The sequence below is a fragment of the Raphanus sativus genome, chromosome 9, assembly GCF_000801105.2.
Source record: "Raphanus sativus cultivar WK10039 chromosome 9, ASM80110v3, whole genome shotgun sequence".
Classification (NCBI taxonomy): Eukaryota; Viridiplantae; Streptophyta; class Magnoliopsida; order Brassicales; family Brassicaceae; genus Raphanus; species Raphanus sativus.
This window is the reverse complement of record NC_079519.1, coordinates 3,945,483-3,969,485: the sequence shown is the minus strand read 5'-3', so window position 1 is coordinate 3,969,485 and position 24,003 is coordinate 3,945,483. Positions and strand designations below refer to the sequence as shown.

The following is a 24,003-nucleotide window of genomic DNA, read 5'->3' as shown; positions in this document are numbered from 1 at the left end:
GTATATAGGAATCATTCTAATTTTTTAATATTTTGTTTTACTAAAATTTCATATACTAACTAGATCAGTAGAATTAGCTTCATAAAATCTTCATTATCTTGAAGAAACGAAGACACACAGAGGTTCTAAACTCTTTAAACATCATATTATGTTAGTACTCGATGAAACTGTACACTAAACCATTTTTTCATATTTTTTTAATTTTTTCCAAAAATCCGTGGGTTAAACCCCTTCTAAAATAATGAGTTTCCGTAAATGCTCTATAATACTGAAGTTTATACTCTTCACTTTAGTTTAAAAATTTCAAACCACATTCTACATTTGAATTAATGTATTCTAAAATATATTTCATGGTATATAGGAATCATTCTATATCTAAATTTAGTTTACTAAAATTTCATATACTGACTAGATTAGTGGAATTAGCATCAACAAATCTTTATTATCTTGAGAAACGAAGACAACAGAGGTTCGAAACTCTTTGAACATCATATTTTGTTAGTGCTCGATGAAACTATACACTAAAACCAAATTATCAAATTTTTTAAAATTTTCCAAAATCCGAGAGTTGACCTCTTCTAAAATAATGAGTTTTAGGTAAAAAATTCGAAAAACATTACACATTTGAATTAATGTATAATAAATATATACTTCATGGTATATAGGAATCATTCTAATTTTTCAGTAATTAGTTTACTAAAATTTCATATACTGACTAGATTAGTAGAATTAGCATCATAAAATCTTCATTATCTTAAGAAACGAAGACAACGGAAGTTCTAAATTTTTTGAACATCATATATGTTATTGCTCGATGAAACTATATACTAAAACCAGATTATCAAATTTTTGAAATATTTCTAAAATCCGAGAGTTGACCTCTTCTAAAATAATGAGTTTTAGGTAAATGTTCTATATACTAAAGTTTATACTTTTCACTTTAGTGTAAAAATTTCAAACTAAATTCTACATTTGAATTAATGTATTCTATAATATATTTCATGGTATATATGAATAATTCTAATTTTTAATATTTATTTTACTAAAATATCATATACTGACTAGATTAGTGGAATTAGCATTATAAAATCTTCATTATCTTGAGAAACGGAGACACCAGAGGTTCTAACTCTTTGACTATCATATTATGCTAGTGCTCGCTGAAACTATACACTAAAACCCTATTTTCAAATTTTTGAAAATTTTCCAAAGTCCGTGGGTTAACTCCTTCTAAAATAATGAATTTTCGCTAAATACTCTATATAGTGAAGTTTATTCCCTTCACTTTAGTTTAAAAATTTCAAACCACATTATACATTTGAATTAATGTATTCTAAAATATATTTCTTGGTATATAGGAATCATTATAATTTTTTAATATTTAGTTTACTAAAATTTCATATACTGACTAGATTAGTGGAATTAGCATTATAAAATCTTCATTATCTTGAGAAACGAAGAAAACAAAGGTTCTAAACTCTTTGATCATCATATTATGTTAGTGCTCGATGAAACTATACACTAAAACCAGATTTCCAAATTTTTGAAAATTTTCCAAAATCTTTGGGTTAACCCTTCTAAAAAAATGAGTTTTCGGTAAATGCTCTATATACTGTAGTTTGTACTCTTCACTTTAGTGTAAAATTTTCAAACCACATTCTACATCTGAATTAATGTGTTCTAAAATATATTTCATGGTATTTAGGAATCATTCTAATTTTTTAATATTTAGTTTACTAAAATTTCATATACTGACTAGATTAGTGGAAGTAGCATTATAAAATCTTCATTATCTTGAGAAACGAAGACAACATAGGTTCTAAACTCTTTGAACATCATATTATGTTAGTGCTCGATGAATAATTACACAATAACAAGAATTTTCAAATTTTTGGAAATTTTTCCAAAATTCCGTGGGTTAACCCCTTCTAAAATAATGAGTTTTCGGTAAATGCTCTATATACTGAAGTTTATACTCTTCACTTTAGTTTAAAAATTTCAAACCACATTATACATTTGAATTAATGTATTCTAAAATATATTTCATGGTATATAGGAATCATTCTAATTTCTTAATATTTAGTTTACTAAAATTTCATATACTGACTAGATTAGTGGAATTAGCATCATAAAATCTTCGTTATCTTAAGAAACGAAGACAACAGAGTTTCTAAACTCTTTGAACATCATATTATGTTAGTGCTCGATGAAACTATACACTAAAATAAGATTTCAAATTTTTGAAATTTTTCCAAATCCGTGGGTTAACCCCTTCTAAAATAATGAGTTTTCGGTAAATGCTCTATATACTGAAGTTTGTACTCTTCACTTTTGTGTAAAAAATTCAAACCACATTCTAACATCTGAATTAATGTATTCTAAAATATATTTCATGGTATTTAGGAATCATTCTAATTTTTTAATATTTAGTTTACTAAAATTTCATATACACTGACTAGATTAGTGGAAATAGCATTATAAAATCTTCATTATCTTGAGAAACGAAAACAACATAGGTTCTAAACTCTTTGAACATCATATTATGTTAATGATCGATGAAATTTACACAATAACAAGATTTTTCAAATTTTTGAATTCCAAAACCGTGGGTTAACCCCCCCTTCTAAAATAATGAGTTTTCGGTATATGCTCTATATACTGAAGTTTATACTCTTCACTTTAGTTTAAAAATTTCAAACCACATTATACATTTGAATTAATGTATCTTAAAATATATTTCATGGTATATAGGAATCATTCTAATTTTTTTAATATTTAGTTTACTAAAATTTCATATAGTGACTAGATTAGTAGAATTAGCATCATAAAATCTTCGTTATCTTAAGAAACGAAGACAACAGAGTTTTTAAACTCTTTGAACATCATATTATGTTAGTGCTCGATGAAACTATACACTAAAACAAGATTTTCAAATTTTTGAAATTTTTCCAAAATCCGTGAGTTAACCCCTTCTAAAATAATGAGTGCTCTATGCTGAAGTTTATACCTTTCACTTTAGTTTAAAAATTTCACACCACATTCTACATTTGAATTAATGTATTCTAAACTATCTTTCATGGTATATAGGAATCATTCTAATAACTGCCTAGATTGTTGAATTACCATTATAAAATATTTATTATCTAGAGAAACAGAGACAACAAAAGTTCTAAACCTCTTTAACCATCATATTATGTTAGTGCTCTAAAGAATTATACACTAAAACAATATTTTCATATTTTTGCAATTTTTCCAAAACCTGTGGGTTAACCTCTTCTAAAATAATGAGTTTTCGGTAAATACTCTATATACTAAAGTTTATACTCTTCACTTTAGTAAGAAAAATTTAAACCACATTCAACATTTGAATTAATGTATTCTAAAATATATTTCATGGTATATAGGAATCATTCTAAATTGTTTATATATAGTTTACTAAAATTTCATATACTAAATAGATTAGTATAATTAGCATTATAAAATCTTCATTATCTTGAGAAAAAACGAAGACAACTGATGTTCTAAACTCTTTGACCATCATATTATGTTAGTGTTCGATGAAACTATACATTAAAACCAAATTTTTACATTTTTAAAATTTTATCAAAATCTGTGGGTTAATCAGAGGCGGATCCACTTACAATAAAGGGGTGTCAAGTGCCACATGTTTAATATAAAAACTTTATTTGTTAGCTGTGACAAGTAGTGAAAATAGCTCAGTTGGTAACGTTGAACACTCTTTGACACCCCTTTCCTGAGCTTGATGCTCCTCTTGTACTTATTTTCTCTCTTTAAATTTAGTTAAAATTCTTTATTGTTTTAGGCTTAGCTAAATTATGGCCCAGGTAAAATATTATCCCGGGTCCGCCACTCCACTTAAACTCGAGTTCGATATCCCTACAGAACTTCTAGCATCCACCAACGTAGAGACATGCCTCCAACATGTGTCTCTTGTTTTGAAGCATGTTGAGCCAGCGGTTCGTAAGAATCTGGTTTTGTACGCCATTCACATCTTCAGAGAGAACAGCCAAGGCCGAACTTTCGAGATCGAAGCTAATGCGGTACTTGAAGAGTTACACTTGGTGGAAGAAAGTAAAGGAGTCTGGACAACTTGTATCCCCGCCAAGTCGATTGTTCCGGGCAATGAATGTTGTATTTGCCTCGAGGATCTATCCGATGTTGACAAGGAGTCTATAGAGTTATATGACTGTTCTCATGTGTTTCACAAGACTTGTCTTTTTCAGTGGATTTCGACCAAAAGCTCTTGTCCTTTATGTCGCCATCCTATTTATAGTAGAAAACTAAAATCTTAGGATTTTTCCTCTTTCTTTCTTTGCAAGTGTCTTAAAATAATGTTTTAAGGTATTTGCAGAGATGGCTATTGATCTCTATTTCCACTCTCCTTTTCTCGAATTTTCGTTTCAAATCTTTAGCAATAGTGAATTGTTTGATTACAGTAGCAAAAAAGAACGTCTCAAGAATACATCATTTAAGGCATAACAGTGGCTTTAGATTCACTTCGAAAGATTTCCCTGTCTTACATACTCTCTTCATAAGCAGCTAACGTATCTTATCTTTTAGAAAGTCTTAGAGTACTTCCTGATCTCGAACATTATAGACTGAATGGAGACAAGATCCTTGTTCAGACCAGATCCACCAGGTATCTTCTTGATGCAGTCTGTAAGCCGTGTGTAATAGAGCAACAGTTGTGTCAATGCAGCTCTCAGGATCTCCATACCACACAGGAAGTTACTGAAGGAAGTTATGATGTCTTTGTGCATCAACTCTATCGCTGTCTTCCACCTGCTTCCAAAGTCTTTCACCAGCGGATCCACCTCAGCAACTGTGATGTATCTCTCCGGATTTGAGCTTGAATCCTCAGCTGCACATGTTCTACAGTTTAGTGTTTTATTTGACTTAACAAATAATGAGTGCGAGCAAAAGTAAGTTGCTTACAAGCACGAGATTTCACAAATTTGATTAAATCACTGAAATGCTCCACCAGCAATTCTTCCTGCGAGATAAAAGGAAGTGAACAAAATAAATTAAATGGACACATAATAACACACCCATGAACTAGCATGACTTGACATCTACTACAAAACCATGCTCGTGTTAACAAAGGAGCAAATATAATAAGGCAACATAACTTCAAAACGTTTAATTCAAACTGCAACATTGGCTGGCACTTACCACGAATAACGAAGTGTTGCTCTTCAGTAATTCCTCAAAATGCATTTGGATTTTACCACCTTCTGGTCCAGCTTCCTGAAATTAAGATACACGAAGATGATCACAATAGTTTTCTTTGGTAGTTAACGCTCAATCGATGTGAATGAAAATCAAGGGATTTCAAACCAAGCAACGTCTGTACAAAGATTTAACTCACCTTCAGTACAGCAATTGTCATATCATAGTTGTTTATGAGAAACACAATTTGCTGCTTTGGCCTTGGAAACAACTTTGCAAGCTTGAGGATCAAGACATCTACAGCCATTCGTAAGCGCTCCAAATTTATATCAAGCTGCAAAGCACCATGGGCAATGTTGAGTGCTTTGAGTGACAAACTCCAGGTAACACATATCGGTAGAAAGAGAGGGAATGATATTTTACAAACCTGCCCATCCCCATATTCAACATTCAGGTGAATAAACGAAGCTGTGAATTCAGCATAACGTCTCATGACATAGTGAGGATGAACATCATCTTCCCATAAAGTCTTTACGTTTGCATCTCGCAGACTGCTGATGTGTGAATCAAATACCATTTTGAAACGAGGCCATAAAGATATATTAACCTGCTCAAATTGCAAAATGCAAAATAATCTTTGTGAGAGGAATATGGAACGTAAGGAAATCGACCATGGCCGCATCTAAGCGCTTATACCGGAAAACATAAATTAAACCAAGTGAAAACAGCTGCAGATCCACAATAAAGGGGACATTTTTTTGCAATAATTGCAAACAACCAATGTATTTAAGACTATATCAAACAGATTAAAAAGAGACAAGGAGTTATGCACCTTGTCCAGATATGAATCTAGGCATGGAATCCTCCGGCGAGACATGATAAGCTGCAATAAGTAGCAAACTGAGTATCAGTTAAAACACTTAGTGGGCACATAAACGTTCTCACTTATTCTGTTAAAAGACACTTGCAAAAGGGTGAAAGTGTGAAGACAATAAAGTATAAGCTATACTAGATTATGATACTCTGGAAGCAAAATATAGATTGTCATGGAACGCCTACGCTGAACAGAAAACGGTATAAAATCCAAATACATATTTCCTAAAGACCAGTGTATCTTAATTTTAAGTTTGCAAGACATCGAGGTTTACTCTTTCCATTTCTGAATGATAAATATCTACCATCGTTCACTGGACCATTTATTTCTGGTACATTTTTCACATACAAAATGCTACTTAAAAGATGCAAAGAGATGGTACTAAATCACTTGATTCCAAATGGATTCACCAAAAGAAAAATAAACATCAGGCCGATAGCATCAAAACAGTTTTTTTTTTTTTTTGAATGAATGTAAAATTTATTCAATCAAAACCTTTTTTACAACTAGTGCAGCAAGTTTGAAAAAAAACAAAGCAAACCCCAAAAAGACTTAAAATCTAAAACAAGCTCTACTCAAGAAGCTAATCCCTTACAACCAGTGTTGTTAAACCCGGACCGGACCGGCGGTCGGACCGGGTTCAACCGCGAACCGGACACCTATCCGGGTTGGTTTAATGTCAAAACCCAACTAAAGTTGAACCGGTTAAAAACCCATGTTGTACGCTAAAAACCCGGGAACCGAGTGACCCAACGAACCGACGAAACCCTGGTTCGTATAAAAATCAAAATTTTGTTAATAAAATAATTATTTTTTTCTCCCTTTTTAACATATATACTATTTTGTTTGTCACAAATTGCAACCAAAATAGAGTTTTGTAACTAATTTTTATAGTTTTTTATATTATTTTTATCACATTTCAATTTGTTATTTTTGAAAGTTTTCTAAACATTATGACTATTTTTTGAAAAAAATATATATAATATTTATAAAATAATAAATTCAGTTTAATCTAATCGACCCCGGTCGAACCAGGTCGAACCACAATGACCCGTGACCCAAATAATTTCCGGTTCGCTCGCCGGTCCGGTTTTAAAAACACTGCTTACAACACCCACTTCACTCCCCTCAAACTGACCATGTGAAACAAGTCAATTTGGAAATGCTATGAGGTTCTCCTCATTAAAACCCTCATTAGAGAAAACCCTATTGGGACAAAACTCTAATGGGGGAAAAAGAGTAAGAAAACTCATAGCTAGGGGACAGAGATAAAACAAAGAATTACTTCCCCTGCACACTGTTATTGCAAAATCACTTCCAAAAAATCATCAAAACAGTTTCTACCTGGTGGTGGTGTATAATGCGAATCATAAGCATCAGGCCGATAGCGTCAAAACAGTTTGTAAGAACGGGATTGAAGTGCTCATCGATGACAGAAAATGGACCTGTTTAATAGAGAATTCAGAGGTTACCAAAAACACACAGTGATACTACTATCATATCATCTGGAGAGAAAGGGTTCAACACTCTCTACTGAAGTAGACAACATATTTCTTACATCTACTCGACACCATAGTAAATTTGTAACTACTATGCTAACTATGTTGGAAGGAGTTCTGATGTATCCTTAATCAGCTAACAAAATTCGAAAATGTTTGGTATAGCTTTGCCAGGAAAAGAAAAGGGAGACAGATAGGAAATTACCCGCGAAAATTTCATAAAATATAGACTCTTCGCCAAAGAAGTCATCGCAAAATATATACCTGTGGAAATGAAAATATGACATTAACCACGGAAATGACCGATAAGTAACAATAAAAAAATGAAAAAGGTAAATCAACAGAACTCAGAAGTAGCTGTATCCATAAGTAGCTTGTGCAAACTCCTGAAGAGCACTTCATAAGGATATTTGAGAGAGCTAGCTTCAGCTATGTGCGGGATCAGTGCAGGTTGATCAATTTCCTACAGGGGACATACTGAAACTTAAGTCTTTTAACATACTTTTAGAATTCAAACCATCACTTCAACTATAAGAAAAAGGTTAACTGAAAGTAAGGGTAACTAATATAGTTAAACCAGACAATTTAAATTTGGATTTACTTCTTTTATACCAGAGAAACCAAAGATACTGAACCAACTAATACAAACTGAAGATGAGCAAAACCAAACCAAAACTTACATCTACTTAACGATACATTACCCAAAACTCAAATTCACTGAACTAAATGAAGTTTCAACAATTACTACACAAGAACCTATAAAACAAAATATCTGAACCTAGATAAGTGAGCACACCTAAATAAGACGATGGTCTACATTAAGTTAATGAAACATCAAATTTTCCATAAAGAGCACACCTATTACCAACTTTTAAAAGAAGGATCAGAAAAGTTATAATTTTGCCAGAGCATGTATAATGGTTGAAAAAAATTAGTCAGCAATGTTAATCACCGAAAGATGAATACCTTTATAATTTTTATCCTCTCACCCAGAGCAAAGACGGCAGAACGATTCTTCAGTGGCTCCCTAGCTCTTGAGAAGAGACCGGCACTTCTAGTCTCCACCCCAATCAAGTCGTATGCTGTCGCTATATCTAACTGTAGTTTCTCAAGTGCTTGAATATAAGCACGAAAATGTGCACTTAACACCTGAAACCAGATCTCACAACTCATTAGGTGTAACAAAAATCAGAAGCCTAAACTAGCATACATCTATTTGTATCTAACATGCGTACATCATCTAAACACCATAACTCAATCAACAAAGAAAACTAACTTTGTCCAGCTCTAGCGAGACAAAAGGCTTCAATGAAGATGAAAACAAGAATAATGGAGCTAGTTGCATGAAACGTGCAATTGTATGATCTGTTCACTACCTTGCATGACAGAAATTAACCTAAGACAAATGTATATCAGACTATACAAAGGAGTTGCAGCATGGTGCCACTAAACAAACGAGATAAAGAATATTACCTTGTTCATGGTATCAATGTATGCAGCACGAACATCCATAAACACTTCTTTTCCATGTTCTTTGAGGAAGGAGATAATATACCTATTATTAATTATAATTGGTGAATGAAGTATCGATCCAAATAAATCTACTACCGAAGGAAAAAAATATCAAGTTGGATATCAGTAACATGTGCGTCAAACAACTTTGCCAATGTCATGCAGGCATAAAAACTAACTAAATCGTTCGTAAGGTGACAACCAACGTCATACACATCTATGCAGAACAAAAAAAACTCAGTAGCAAATGTTCCACAACGCACAACAAAGGAAAGAGGCTTGGAGAACAATACTCACTTGTACTTCAATAACACACTCTGTTGAAGAATCTGGATGTTCGTTTTGGGTTTCCTCAGGGCTATAAGCTTCTGGACAATAAAATCATACACCTGTAAACAGAAAAAACCAATAGCATAAGAACAGATTTAGAATGCTCTCCATGTCCATGCCCTTGGAGAAGACAAGCACAAACGACTTGGACTTAATACAGTACTAAACATCCAGTCAACGTATGCCCGGCAACTTTTTCCTGGGTATAAACTCTTAGAGAGAAGGAACCATGATTTAGATGACTAATCTCGTCTCAATGAGTTAAAAGGGACTAATTTATGTCAGTAACATAACTCTTTCTGTGCTTATTTATCCAGCAATTAACAACTTTAAGGAATATACATGTAGTTTGTTTTGAGTAAAAAAATACATAATTTCTTGCACCTATCACACTCCCTTCAGCGACATCTTAGAAGAACAAAATACAAATATATAAAAGCAGGTATCAGGTCACACAGAAAGTAGATAAATTACCTTGGAAATAGCTTTCTGCCGGAGCTTCTCGAGCTCAGGCTCTACATCTTTTAATGCTTTAGAACTTTTAACCGCCGGATCAGCTGCTACAAATTTCAGTTTCTTACTCAGAATTTCAAGCGTTCTAATGTACTCTTCATTCACCTGAATAAGGAAAATAGTATGATTATCAGATTAAAAGTAGATATATCCCTCGGCGACTCATCCTAGGCCTAAATGCACCCTTATAACACATACTCGGGAGAGACACCAATACAAGGAGTACATGGTGTAAGAAAACCAGATGAAAGTTAAGCCCAAAAGAAGTTAAGATACTAAGAGCTGCTATACCACATAGTGCAGCATCTACCCCCCCCCCCCCCCCCCCCGCTTAACCAGCGATTATTGTGCCCCCCACCCATTTTGTCGGAGTACATCATATGCACCAAATTTATGAACTCTTTTACAGCACCAGAAACAAATAGAAAAAGTGGATTAACAAAATACCTCTCCATCCACAATTACATCTATCATCTTTGGTGGCACTATAATGTCTTCCACAAATTTTGCAAGCTTTGATTCAGCCACCTGTTCAAATAAGAGTGTGTTTGGATGAGTTGCGGGTGGAAACAGCAAGAGATAAATAGTAATAGTGGTTTCTGAGTGGCTAGAATACCCTGCGATTTTTCAATCTCAAACCCATGTCCATCGATTTTTCTTGAAGAATCTTTATATCGGAACTTATAGAACCAATCTCTTCCTGCAAGAAAAGAAAGCCAAGCGAAGAAGGCACTTATTAGATTACAAGGAAACTATACACAACAAACTATATAAATGGCCAATGGTCAATACCTGAAATCCACTGAGGAGGGTTTCCATTTGTGACAAGATGCTGTCACAGTCATGAATCTGATCGTGAAGTGAGACAAGGTTATCACTTTCTTTTATGTAATCCTGTATATCCAAGGACGGTGTAAAGCAATAAACTAAAACCAGTAACAGGATAAATTGATAACAAAAAAAAGTGCCACAATGTATCACAGATAAGAAAAGCAACCTCAATGGAATCCAATTCGACCTTCCGTAGATTGTTCTCAACACCTTTAGCATATTCTCTAAGTTTGGCACCACTGGATAGTATATTGGCAACAACCTGAGCAGACAAACGATTAACTAAAAGTCTATGACTATAACTCCATGACACAACCAATTCTTAAAAGGTAGAAAGACTCTTAAAAAACGATTGGATCAAAGATCTGTGGAAAAGAGCTTAACCTCATCACTCTCACATTCTTCTAGTTCTTGCTGAAGCCCCTCCAAAGATATATCCTCACTGTCATAATAACAAAGAGAAAGGAGCTTACACAACCATTTCGTTCGTGATTCGAAAAAAAAAAGGACACAGATAAAAAGGTGTTGAGGACAATGTTACCTGCCTGAATCCTCTTCAAAAGCCAAGTCTCCAACATAAGCTCCTAAATCAAATCCAAGTTTCTCATGACTACCAAAGTCTCCCACGGCTTGACCCTATCATTTTACAACACAAAACTTCGCTAAGATACAAAGATCCGTTGATGATTGAAACTACGAATCAACAATTTTATAAGATCCCGACGACTTATTAGAGAGCTCAGAAAATCAAAAACCTACCAATGCGTCAATGGAGATGCGTCGGACATCGTTGCTGATGGAAAGGAGAAGAATGCTCGATCCCACTCGACCTATACAGAAACAATTCGCAGTGCGAAGAAGATTGGGAGGAGATTCGAGACTCGAGAGATGCTTTTTTAAACTCCGATCTACCTTTTCGCGTATGAAATCAGTCCTGAGTTCTTCATACAATTTGGAGAGAGCTTTTCAGATTCGTCTTCTTTTTCACAAATCTGAAATTATTTTGATTTCATTATTTAACGCGATGGGCCCCCATCCAGATCGAGTTTGCCTCACTGGACAAACGCCCATTGGGCCACAGTGTTTAATATTTGGGAGAAAGATGATGACCAATTTGATGATATTAACGATATGGGCCCAATCAAGGCGCAGTAAAAAGCCCATTTATCCGTTAGTATATGAGAAGCGGGCTATTTTGAACGGGTCGGGTAAAACCCGTTTTGATCCAACAATAAAACCTCAGAAGAAAGAAAAACCTCAGTGTGACGCAGCAGCAGCACTAGTACTCGTTTTCACTTTGGGGAGAAATATGATGAAGCAAGCTCGCACTCTGCTCTCCAGGTAAACCCTAATTCCTCGAGAAAAAAATGAAAACTTTTTCGAACCCCTTTCTCTCAAATGACCTCTTTGTTTTCTTTGCTAAAGCAGGAGCCTTTGCAACCAAAGCAACTCACTTTTCGAAGGAAGCTCTAAGTCTTCCGCGTTGCGTGGTTTCGCAACCTGGACCGATTCCTCCTCCTCTACCACTAAACGTGGTGGTAAAGTTACTTTCTTTCTTCTCCTCTTCCTCTGCTTTGAGTTTTGCCCTAATTTGTTTCCCTTTTTTTCTGTTTCAAAGGTGATGCTAATAAGCCTAGTGGTCGTGTGTTCGCACCTTACGCTATCTTCAAAGGACGAGCTGCTCTCTCTGTTGAACCTGTCCTCCCCACTTTCACCAAAATCGATGTTTGCCCCCTCAAACAAAGAGACTCCTTTTAAGATTTTGGAGATTCTCATCACTTACTCTTGTGTACGTACAACAATGTTTTTCAGCCTGGAAATCTCAGGATAGACCGTCGTGGATCCGTGATGATGACTTTTATGCCTGCTGTTAGCGAACGCAAGTACGACTGGGAGAAGAAACAGGTCTTTATCTAACACTATATACCTTCACCTCGCATCTTTCTTGTCCGATATATGATCTTTGTTTGCTACATTGTTGTTGCAGTTGTTTGCTTTGTCACCTACTGAAGTTGGATCCGTGATCAGCATGGGTCCTCAGGACAGCTCTGAGTTTTTCCATGACCCTTCCATGAAATCAAGGTCTTGTTATTTGCCGACTTGTGTTGTTAATTCAGCAAAATTTATATCTTCTGATGATCTTTGTTTCCTCTCTCAGTAATGCTGGTCAAGTCAGGAAGTCACTGTCCATTAAGCCACTCGCAGATTCTACCGGCTACTTCTTTCAATTGAGTAAGGCTTCTTCTTCTTCACACTACTTATACAACTTGGAATACTACAACTAATGATAGAGCAAGGCTTCTTCTTCACAGTACTCTATCATTGTACAACTAATGATAGAGAAAGTCTGAATACTACTGAAATCTTGACTTGAAACTACACTTGTTTTGGTTTTATAGTTGTGTTAAGGCGATTACAGTTTTCGCTTAGAATAGCTTTCCTTCTAATAATAGAATGATGTACAAAACACTTAACTTCTGCGGTATTATTGTAGCCGTGGCCGATAACATCCACAACAGCAATGACCGTATTGTGGTTCCTGTCTCCAAAGCTGAATTTGCAGTCCTGAAGAGTGCTTTTAGTGTAAGATATGCTTTCAATCTTCTGCTCTCTCATTGTTCTGTTATCTTAAGGAAGGGCTGTTTGTAATTGGTTTTGACCAGATTTTGTATTATGTGCAGTTTGCCCTTCCACACATCCTGGGCTGGGATCGGATAACAGGAGGTGACGTTGGTATTGCTGCCCAGGGGTTTGCTTCACTTCCAAAGGCTGATCCGATGCAGTTGGAGCTGGAGTGGGGTAAAGAGTAAAGACTGATATGAGAGTAGCAATGTGGAGTAAATTGACAATGCATGTGTTCCTTGTTTTTCTGGAGTTTGTTTTGGCGTACACAAAACTTGGCGTGATGCTCTGTTCTTGAATCTTAACATGTCCTCTCTAAGACTACTTCTAATTTTTGGGGCTTCTGCTCGTTATCATTAGCACTTATGTTATTTTGCGGTGAAAGCATTTTGGTTTTCAGCTTAATAGTCAGTTTCAAGTATCATAACATACAACTTTTAAGACTTACAAACATACAGAGAAAATAAACTAGGGAAGGAGAGTCATCTGTTGGACATTGACAGGATATGCGTCGGTAGGTGGACCATAGAAAGCTCGTCTGACCAGAATGGAGTTTGCAGTCTGAGTAGGATGAAATGCATCCCAAAAGACGTACTGAGACCTGTTAGGACAAGGATTCTGCAACGGCAAACACGTGATTTGTCCTTGGTTCCTACCAGTCCCGCAACAAGCCCTGTCCGCCACACTGAATCCTGTACAATACATAAGCCTCTTTTGATCAGACTCATAGAAACAACATTTATCATCAGCAATGTAATCTAGGAGAGAGGTTATAATATACCGTAAGTAGCAGGATTGTTTAAGATGTCACCAACTGCGCGAAATGTGTTGCCGTACACATAGATAGCTCCAGGTGATCGCTGGTTCAGCTGATCAACAAGTGATCTCAGCCCTTCGTTAAATGTGCCTAGAATCTGGTTTACACTATCAACGCATCTCCCTGGTGGTGCAGTGGCTCTTTGGTTCGGTATGCAGCCTAGTGGTCCTACTCCAGCTATGAATATTTTCCTTAGTCCTAAGCTGTACAGAGTCTAACACAATAGTTTCAAAATGATTATCAGAAAGGTTCATTGAAAGGATACTACTGTATATGAAGAAGATTCTGATGTAGTAGCATACAAGTAGTTGTCGAGCGTATTGATTGACGAGTAGGTTGGCGAACTCCGGCGGTCTGTATCTGAGGCTAGATGAGTAGAGGTTAGGCATAAGGTAGTTGTTGAGATAGTCATTGCTTCCGAAAACGAGAACCACAAGGGACTTTGTCAAGTAATCAGTAAAGTTTTGGGGACTCATCATAGTTCTCAACTGGCTCAGCGTCCCTTCTAGATTCACCACTTGCTGGCTCAGGCTGAATCTGTCTCCCTGCACATTAAAGCCATCCATCAACACTATACTAACATCATATGATGACAAAAGACTAAGAAATTTACATAGTGTTGGCCTGATTCATCGAGGATGCCACCAGCTGCAGAGGCGTAGTTAACTCCTCCGAGGATTCTAGTGCCCCATGTGGTTGGATCCGCAAAGGGAGGAGGCGACGAGATTCCTAACAACTGAGCTGTTTATTTTCAGAACAGTTTCAGTGTTTTTTTGGCAGTAAGATGAGAGTTATGCTAAAAAAATAATTGTCTAAAACATTACCAAGCAAATCAACGAAGTTCATGCCGTTGCTAAACCTGCCAGTAGGACGGAAGTTTAAGTCTATGCCATAAGGCAAGTAATTGGCTCTAGCCACGGATGCTAGAAAGTTGTTGTTCCCAACATCGACCAATGAGTCTCCAAGCACAAACATAGCCGGAACTGTTGCTTGTCCGCTCACTAATAACTCAGGCTGCTGTAACATAACAGACGCCATCACTGCAACTATAAACGCAAATCCTCTAATTTGGATTCTCATCTTCTTCTTCTTTGTTTTTCCTTTGTGTTCGTTTGAATTCAGAACATGAAAGGTTATTTATATTAAGTAAAACATGCTGCATGTGACACAAAGGAGTTATCTTCCGGATTTTTCTGTTTTAATACTGTAACGGCTCTCTTTTGTTTTCGGCTGCTTGCATGTAAAACGAGTCAATAAGGTTGCATCACGTTTGAAAATTTCACAAGAAACTACAATTGCATATGCAAGAAAAAGACCATGACGCACTTTCTCACCCCTCTTCCGATAAAGATCAAGAAAGTAACGAGACTATAGCGGATAATGACCTCTAGAAAGAGCTACACTGGTAACTAATTCATGAGATTCATACGGATAAATATTAATTTAACTAACATCTAGGGGGCTCTGTACTTATCATATACATTTACCAACCAGAGAATCATTTATTTTACTATATTTGATATGCAAAACGTTACAACATTATACAATGTGAAATCTTATCACCTATCTGTATTGGTTTTCTGAGGTGGTTGCTTCCCTTGAGTTGGAGGTGTAGTAGACTCTTCATTCACAAACGGTAAAACAAGAACAGGAGCGGCTGGTACCATTTCCCAACGTTCTCGTAAGAAAGCTTTGAATTTCATGACCATTTCTTTCCGGAACTCGAGCTCCCGAGTAAACTGATCGAACAGAACACAAGCCAGCACATACTTGAAAGGGACTATGACTAGAACCGTTGCAATAGATAGCAAAACCAGCGCTACTTCCGTCGTTACCTGACAAGATATTTCAAAATCCTTCTGTCACCACCACTATCAAGAGCAAACGATGATTCTTTCCTCTATTCATAACCTACTAGCAGTACTAGATAACAGAGAATATAGAACATAAACAACATACCTGAGGATGACCAGAGAGTACAATTGTCCGTAGTTTGAGAAGCACAACATTCATGTTCTGGAGATAGCTCTCCATATCTTGCATAGCATCTTTGACAGCAATAATTTTTTGAATAGTATTTGAAGATGGCTGATCTCGAATGGTAACCATTCCAAACAGCCTTCCAAGACGCCCTTGTCTTCTGAGTCCTTTCAACGTAAGCATCCCAGTTGCCAAAAACACTAAAGACACGGGAAGAACGTACTGCAAAAGGTTCCTGAGGCACAATATAGTATTCTCATTAGTATCATATCATTACTAAAAGTAGCTAACTTATAGGTCCACCAGTTGATAATATGATCCTTTTGCATGTCAGAGTGTAAACTGACCTGAAAATTATTGTTGATGCAAATGCTAGAAAAGAGACTGTCATATAAGGCTCCTCCCATCGCCGGAGTTTCTCAAACTTTGTGGCAGCTATAGTCAGTGGCATGATGAGTTCCTGGGAGTGAACAGATAAAGAGTAAAGGATTAAGATTGAATCACAACTGTCTCTACTAATATTATCTTTAGTAATAAGCGTTACCTTGAAGAGATCAATGTTACTGGGTATCCCTTTGATGGTTGCAGCATTAATAGTAGCTTGAGTTTTCTCTACCACCTTATATTTTTGTCTGCATGTTTCTGCTGCTCTCTCCACTAGTGTGAGATCAGCCACGGCGAGGTTTTTGCTCAGAATCAAGCCTTGTCTTAGAGAAGAACTTTTCCAAAAGTTAATAGACGCGTTCGAGCCCCAGGAAGGAGATCTCATCCACTTTTTCAAGTAGACACTTCCATCTAGATCAGAGGCGTTATCAAAACTTTCATAGGACTCTCCAGAAGTCCTTGCCATGTTACCTCTGTTGTACACCGTGTTCGCAACTTTGGTCACTAATGGCCCACCCCAGAAATTCACAGCTAGGGTTTGACACACGATGTCTCCATAGGCTACTTGACGAAGAAATGAGAACTGAGCTAGTTTGATAGGATCGTCTGGCAAGTTACGCATGTACTGAAGAGCTTGGAGTCTTGCAATGCAGTTAGATGCACTTGCAATTGCCTTCTCCTTGCCCTTCTTTGCACCAAAAACTTGAGACAGTGATTTATCACTCTCTTCTGGTCCAAACTCTCGTAGAAACGTGTGCAGCGCTATGACTTCACTAATAATCGAATGCCAAACGTCTCGTCTCAGATCACCTCCTAGATCAACGAACTCTAGAACCCAAGTGGGATCCCTAAATGACCATTTTTACAGGGTGAGCATGTCTCTTAAGTTAAACGACCACACACACACCAAAGATAGCCAATATCAGTTACATGAACATGTATATGAACTCACCCGGGTCCGGATGAAACAGTTACTGCAGAATCAAAGAGGGAAAACCCCAGAGGACCCACTTTTGCTTTCTCTACCGATGACTTATCCCCAACGAGATCAAGTCTTATGATTCCTTTGCTGCCCTTTAAGTCAATTGGCTGAAAACGAAGACAAATTATAAATTTGGACACCAATAGAACGGTTCAGTGTGGTTTAAAGAGAAAAAAAAAGTCACACTACTGAGACTAAGAACTCCAGCTAAAGTTGCATATGTAAACCTATCAGAAAAAGGTAAACAATAGCCAGTTTAATCGTATATAATGCAGTTTTGGTTGACACAGGGCTAAATGAAAATAATGTTTTATTGCTCATTCACGAGGGACTTAAAGAGGAAAGAAGTATATATACCTGAAAATAGAGAGCTTTATCAGTTAAAGTCAGTTTCCCAGGCCAAGCAACGTTATTCTCCCATTTCAAAACAGGCCCTTTCCTGTTGGAGGCCATGCATAGAAGTCTCTCTGATGACAACTGCGGAAACTCTGTGGTCTGGTACGACTTCCGTCCCTCGTGTATTCTGTTCTGACAACGGAAAGATACTCAGCTCGGAAAAACCATGATTGATGAGTCTATAAGTTATGCAACACCCTAAGCTAATGCACTACACAGAAAACTATGTTGATAGGCATGTCAATGTCATACAAACTCTTAAGTGCTTACAAAGCTAATGATATTCAATCGAATGCTCCATAAGATGCACGCTTAGTCAAAAAGATTTACATTTCAGCATATAAAAGTGCAGTCATTAGTGGAAAGCTAAAACCAAAATGTTATACTCACTTGACAAGTTCCTGGATGTAAGCTAGCCAAACCTCCAAAGAAATGCCTTTTTGATCATCACTGGCACCAGCTAGGGCCTCGAAAAGGTTATGCACCGTAGCTCTATCAGCCACGCCGGAAACAGCTGGAGCAATACGAACAAATGCCTCTTCCTCGACAAACCGTCCCTTCAACACCGATAACCATTCATCAGTGCTGATCTGCAAACCCCATAGTATTCTCAAAATCATAATTTCCAGAAGAGCAGAACACTATCACCACTACCAAGAAACTAGATGGTTCTAAGAAATACCTGAAAAGAAGGTTTTTTCGAGACATCATTTCTTTCTTTACAGTACGGATTCGCCCACGCGAGCATTGTGATGAAGATTAGCCTCTGGAAAGCAGGCTCCTATGAAGAAAGAAACCAATGTTCCAAAAGGTTCAAAAAAATGTAAAAGACCCTCTTTGTTGACGTAATCAGAGTGACAGTTACCTTGAGAGAGGGATGAAACTCTGAGCTATTCCTCGATAGAAACCTAAAACAACAATATTCAACAAGGTATCTAGCATTGGTAGATGTAGCTGGAGGAACAAGTGTCTCGAATATATCCTGCATCTTCTTCCCAGTTAATCCATTCATCCTGCATAATAATAATAAAAGAAAAGCTTTCACTACAGCAAAAAAAAAAAGTGATGAAGATTAATTACTTCACCTGCTAAACTGCTCTATGGAGATGATAGCATCAAAGGAAAGGGATCCTTTGGGTGTATCGCTTTGAACCGTTTGTTCAACTGTGAGAAGCTCCTCCAAGTCTTCGAAATCATGTTGGTCCTCAAGATCGACCTTGAGACTCTGTCGTTTCTTTTTGATCAACGGAGTGGCTACATCGCTTAGATACTTTTGGGATTTAGACACCCACTGACTAAACCGTTCTTGCACCGCATCTTGTCGGAAAAAAAGAAAAAAAAAAAGGTTTGAACTTTATAGCGGATACTGACAATTAAACGTTTCGGGTTTGTTAAGAAGGCGTAAAAGAAATCAAAACTCGAAGGAAAGGAGCGTACTTGTGTCGATGTCGTTCAGTTTCCATCTCTGGGCGACAATCCGGAGTCTTGTTGGCTTACGGTTAGAAGAAGAAGAAGAAGAAGAGTTTCGTCGATGGAAACGCAATCCATCACGACGACGAAACACAACGGGGAAATCTAGAGTTGTAGATGATGAAATCTTCACTCTCCTTACTCCTCCTCCGACTCTCTGCGCCATTTTTCTGTCTGTAGTCGACAACAAAGCTTGAAGAAGAGAAAGGCGTACGGTAGCAAAACACCACTCACTAAAATATATTCATTTTTTATTATTACCGGATCATGTGGTCTGTTATTACCGAATCATGTGGTCTGTTATTTTTAATGTTTGATAGAAAAAAAATTGATTACAATGAAATTTTTTTTTAGCATTTTGCAAATTTATAGGTAAACTTTGATGTTCGTGACAAAAAAAAAAGGTAAACTTTGATGTAACATACCATGTGGTCTGTTTCTAACACATGACGTATCATTTCGTGTTTAACTTTGTATTAGTCACCTCTCATTTTGCTTTAAGATTTTCTTACTCAACAAAACAAAGAGGAGATTGATGACACAGCTAGATAAACAGCGACCGATCTGTGGTCAAACACAAAGTCCTCACGCAAACGACCGAAGCTAGAAACCAAAATAACATCAACTTTGTAAGATTATAATCACAGGCTCTGGATTTGGACGAGTCAGTTAAGTATGGGCAAGCAAGAGAAAGAGTCCAACAGATAGCAAATAGTTTGGACTCCAAGTTCTCTTAAGAACGGATCATGTCACTGGCCCTATAAAACATACATGAACATGAAACAATGTCATGTTACTTACATGACCATCATACAAGAGTACCCAAAACATAGGCAGCCCTCCTAGATTCATTGTTTCTGCAATAGCATGCCAGTGCCAAAATTAAGAGATTAGCCGAATTTTTTCCTAAGTTCTAGTGGAAGAGCTAACTTTCATACTTAGTTTCCTAACGCAAACTACACACACACACACATATAAAGATCCACAAGAACATCAATCTACTTTCTATTGAAGATGTTTCTTAGAATCTTGGTTACTCACTCATCAGTCGATCTCTATCGCCGCCTCCTGAGACATACCACTCATGTTCCCTTGTTTGCTGCTCTCTGAGGATGCGGCTGGTTCTCGTTTAATCTCAATGAGGTCTTCAATGATCCTTGGAGTCTCTCTTAATAGTCTCTCCTGCTCTGACGGTTTTTGGAGACGCTCTCTCTGCTCCAAATACTCGTCTAATGTACAATAGACCCCCGCAATAGTTAAGTTGTTCAATGTAAGGGATCATATGAAAAAAAACGATTTAAATGTATTTGTTTAGATGATATGATCTTAAAGGATATTCTTCTCTCCGTCCTTTCTCATTAGCACAGTTGACGCGTTTCTGCAGGATGATAAGCTGCCTTGCAATCCACTGTTTTTTTTTTTAAGTATTCACACAATAAATGTGAGAAGCAGCACCAAAGACATTATTTGATTTCAGAGATATATATATACTCACATGTTTTGTTATATCTTCATGGAGAGCCTTAGCCTTCTGCTCCATCTCAACCTACAAAGAGATTCGTCACCTCAATGAAGTTAAAAAATAGCCATATTTGAAACAGAGAACCCTAATCATTTGTGATACACAGAGATCTAGATTTCATTTAACAACTTACAACAGTTGGCTGTCTCAAAAGTCCACTTGTCACTTTTTTCTTCAAATGTTCAATCTCTTCCTGAAGAGGAAAATGGAAGTTTTGGCATTTAGGAAATTAAAGTAAAAAAAATCAAAGGAAGCTTTTTAACCACTTGTGTAACCAGTCACCTTGCTTATGTCGGAATCATCCAACTTGGAAATGCTAACACTACTTGTCATACCAGCAACATCAAGAAGCAGGCCCTGACTATGGTCATCAGCAGTTTTAATGCCTACAGAAAAAAGACAAAAAGAAGAAGTGTAGCTGTAAGAGTGATTGTGACAATAGGACAATATTACAATGTCTAAGGCTGCGATGTAACAGATGAAAAGGATAACATTCAAAATTATCTAAAATCTAGAAGATAGAAGAAACAGCAAAGCCTATAATAGAAAGCAATTGCTAATAAATCACAAGTTCTTGTTACCTGTAACCTGCAAGACCTGGTATGGTATACGGTCCCTAGGGTCATTCCTCACTTTCACAAAGCATCCCACTACCTTTTCCTCAAAGCTCTCTGTATGCTTCTTCAATAACTCCAGAACCAAACTCTTCCGCACATAAACACGCTTTATATTATCTGCATTGATCGCAGCGAAACCAGTTGGCCGCATTTCAGGTTTCACTTCCTTTTCACAAGTCTCCGTTGGCTTCATTTCAGGTTTCACTTCCTTTTCACACGTCTCCGTTGGCTTCATTTCAGGTTTCACTTCATTTTCACACGTCTTGGCTGGCCAGATTTGAGGTTTCACTTCATTTTTACAAGCCTTGGTTGGCCAGATTTGTGGTTTCACTTCCTTCTCATAAGTTTTCTCATGTGACATTTCTATCCTCTGCTTCTTCTTGCACGGCTCAAGGTTGTTACATTCCAACGGCTCAAGGTTGTCTTTGAAGTGAGCATCTAAAAGTCTATGAATCTTTCTTTGTTTCACAGACCTCTTGCCGAAGATAGAATACAGCTTCTCATCGCAACGAACTTTCTTCTTCTTTATCTGGTCAAGCAGGTTTTCCTGATTTATGTATTTGAGGATAACAGACTCCACGTTGTGCTGTGACATTGCACGTCTTGTATCTTCCCCTATTGATGTCAGGAAGTCAATGAGCGGCTTTGAACACCATCTGATAAACACCGTGTGCTTGTTTTTGCCCACCGCTTTATAATCTTCCGCATCATCAACTCTGTGCTTCAGCTTGGCGACTTGCTTCTGTGACTTTGAAGTAGTGTATGCATCACTGAGCGAAGATCTGCGGACGTCTTTGTGGTCAGACAGTGAATGCTTACGATCAACTATGTGCTTCAGCTTGGCGACTTGATTCCGTAACTTTGAAGTGTGTGCATCGTTGAGTGAAGATCTGGGAGCATCTTTGTGCCTTAACTTGGTAACTTTCCTTTGTGAACGTTTAGCGCGAAGGACATCCTCAAAAGTGATGTCTTCTTGTTTTTTTGCTATCTCCCAACACTCGAGAAACAGGCACTCAAATGTATCCGTATCAGTTAGGTCGAGCTTATCCTGCAAACCAGCAAAGGAATGGTAAGCAGAGAAGAATAACATTTCAGATGTCAGAGTAAGTCTTATGTATAAACATTAAGTAGTTAACATTTGTGTTATCACTTTCAATTAAAGAAAAAATGACAATATATGACAAGTTTTAACATATGCTAACCCTAATGGATATATATTTCATTCCATTCAAGACATCTAAAATGTAAATAGATTTCTCTATCATTTCCTAAACACATTAAGTATCTACAACAGATGGCTATCAAAACTTCAAGATAAGTAGAGGCTTGGCATCAAAATCAGGGTTAAAATGAAATAATTTTGATATATATATAATGGTTAGAAACATACCCCAGCAGCATCATACTTTTGAATCTCTTCCAAAACAACAACATACTCCTGGCACTGGTTGCATAACCCTTTGTTCGGTTTGAGGTGAATAAACTCAGCATGAGTAACACAGCTTTCACATACAGAATGTGGGCAACAGAGACAGAGCAGCTTCGGTCTCTTCCCACACAAGTAGCAACTGTGCCATTCTGAAAATTAACAAATTCACAATTAAACACTAATCCCTCCTCCATAAAGCAAGCATTACAAATACCAGTACCCTTATCTTCCGAAACTTTAACAGACCCAAGAACCTAACAAGGTAAAGACTCAGTTCAGTGATGTTTAGATAAAGGAAAAGAAAATAAAAATGATCCAAAGGTCGTTACTTTGAGTTAGCAATGGCTTCTGGAGGGATAAAGAAACAAACTTTATATGGATAATGATTATAAAAAAAAAAAAGGAAGCTCAGACTATATTCTCTTTCAGTGTCTCTCATTTCCCGACATAAAACAATTAAACTAATCAAGGAGTGCTAATTACAAAATGATTATATAAATATATTGCAATGAGAAAGATTAGCACTATTTTTACCGCAGATATAAGAAGAATCGTCACTCTCTCCAGCTGGAATATCATTTTCAACGCAAGAGGCATGATAAGCTTTTGGACAGTCCCTGAAACGACCAAAGCACAATGAGACAGGAGGTAGATATGCGTATACGTGACAACAGTTGGTCTGATTTATAACTAAAGTTTTGATTATTTTTTATGCAGATCTCTACTCAATTATCAAGAGGTCAAGAGAGAGAGAGTAGAGACTGACTTGTAGTCACAGAGCATTAGACTACCACCGTCTTTGCAGATGAAGCACCAGTCCTCCCACTCTTTCTCCTCCTCCGCCATCTCTTGCCGTCGCTTTCACTCTCGAGTCGCTCTACTTGGCTTTGACCTAGTGACGACGGGGGAAGCAAAAGATGTCACCTTTTTTTTTTTACTTTGTTCAACACAAAAGTATATATTTAACCAATCACCAAGCGTCCAACGTTACACGTCGAAACGCGATTTTTTGGTTACTTTGTCTATTATATCCTC

The 24,003-nt window shown here is 36.9% G+C and overlaps 5 protein-coding genes across 10 annotated transcripts; 1 reads left to right on the top strand and 4 right to left on the bottom strand.

The window, feature by feature from the left end:
- Nucleotides 1-4,403: 4,403 nt before the first annotated feature.
- LOC108825459 (vacuolar protein sorting-associated protein 52 A) lies at nucleotides 4,404-11,715 on the bottom strand (the record flags this gene model as incomplete). Its single annotated transcript, XM_018598746.2, has 20 exons — nucleotides 4,404-4,882; nucleotides 4,957-5,014; nucleotides 5,194-5,268; nucleotides 5,390-5,524; nucleotides 5,618-5,797; nucleotides 6,023-6,073; nucleotides 7,409-7,509; nucleotides 7,769-7,827; nucleotides 7,911-8,026; nucleotides 8,530-8,712; nucleotides 9,037-9,118; nucleotides 9,373-9,464; nucleotides 9,880-10,023; nucleotides 10,366-10,446; nucleotides 10,535-10,618; nucleotides 10,711-10,812; nucleotides 10,916-11,011; nucleotides 11,134-11,191; nucleotides 11,291-11,385; nucleotides 11,509-11,715. Coding segments are annotated over 20 exons (2,304 nt in total), but the record flags the coding sequence as incomplete, so codon positions are not given.
- Nucleotides 11,716-11,946: 231 nt separating this feature from the next.
- Nucleotides 11,947-13,776, top strand: LOC108825463 (single-stranded DNA-binding protein WHY2, mitochondrial). Its single transcript, XM_056994231.1, is given in 9 exon segments — nucleotides 11,947-12,090; nucleotides 12,178-12,315; nucleotides 12,317-12,353; nucleotides 12,355-12,474; nucleotides 12,562-12,654; nucleotides 12,737-12,831; nucleotides 12,908-12,981; nucleotides 13,244-13,332; nucleotides 13,431-13,776. Coding segments are annotated over 9 exon segments (807 nt in total). The 5' UTR covers nucleotides 11,947-12,058; the 3' UTR covers nucleotides 13,560-13,776.
- Nucleotides 13,690-15,446, bottom strand: LOC108825464 (GDSL esterase/lipase At1g71250). Its single transcript, XM_018598755.2, has 5 exons — nucleotides 15,013-15,446; nucleotides 14,802-14,929; nucleotides 14,491-14,733; nucleotides 14,153-14,402; nucleotides 13,690-14,063 (listed from the first exon to the last, which is right to left on the bottom strand). Exons 1-5 carry the CDS (start codon nucleotides 15,266-15,268, stop codon nucleotides 13,840-13,842), a joined length of 1,101 nt encoding a protein of 366 aa, XP_018454257.1. The 5' UTR covers nucleotides 15,269-15,446; the 3' UTR covers nucleotides 13,690-13,839.
- Nucleotides 15,447-15,582: 136 nt separating this feature from the next.
- On the bottom strand, nucleotides 15,583-19,620 carry LOC108825458 (uncharacterized). Of its 2 annotated transcripts, none has more exons than XM_018598744.2 (11): nucleotides 19,368-19,620; nucleotides 19,016-19,247; nucleotides 18,796-18,943; nucleotides 18,613-18,711; nucleotides 18,321-18,520; nucleotides 17,892-18,057; nucleotides 17,505-17,641; nucleotides 16,713-17,400; nucleotides 16,516-16,628; nucleotides 16,148-16,403; nucleotides 15,583-16,023 (listed from the first exon to the last, which is right to left on the bottom strand). In XM_018598744.2, the coding sequence occupies exons 1-11, from the start codon at nucleotides 19,564-19,566 to the stop codon at nucleotides 15,748-15,750; spliced, it is 2,514 nt and encodes an 837-aa protein (XP_018454246.1). In that variant the 5' UTR covers nucleotides 19,567-19,620; the 3' UTR covers nucleotides 15,583-15,747. The 2 variants fall into 2 exon arrangements, with proteins under 2 accessions (XP_018454246.1, XP_018454247.1); XM_018598745.2 differs by having other exon boundaries at nucleotides 18,321-18,487.
- A 485-nt stretch (nucleotides 19,621-20,105) lies between these two features.
- Nucleotides 20,106-23,905, bottom strand: LOC108825460 (uncharacterized protein At5g08430). 5 transcript variants are annotated; one of them, XM_018598748.2, is made up of 10 exons: nucleotides 23,735-23,905; nucleotides 23,503-23,585; nucleotides 22,930-23,117; nucleotides 21,504-22,587; nucleotides 21,205-21,308; nucleotides 21,056-21,115; nucleotides 20,896-20,946; nucleotides 20,738-20,808; nucleotides 20,442-20,655; nucleotides 20,106-20,257 (listed from the first exon to the last, which is right to left on the bottom strand). In XM_018598748.2, the coding sequence occupies exons 1-9, from the start codon at nucleotides 23,812-23,814 to the stop codon at nucleotides 20,445-20,447; spliced, it is 1,932 nt and encodes a 643-aa protein (XP_018454250.1). In that variant the 5' UTR covers nucleotides 23,815-23,905; the 3' UTR covers nucleotides 20,106-20,257; nucleotides 20,442-20,444. The 5 variants fall into 5 exon arrangements, with proteins under 5 accessions (XP_018454250.1, XP_018454251.1, XP_018454249.1 ...); XM_018598749.2 differs by having other exon boundaries at nucleotides 20,106-20,158; XM_018598747.2 differs by having other exon boundaries at nucleotides 20,106-20,655.
- Nucleotides 23,906-24,003: the final 98 nt, after the last annotated feature.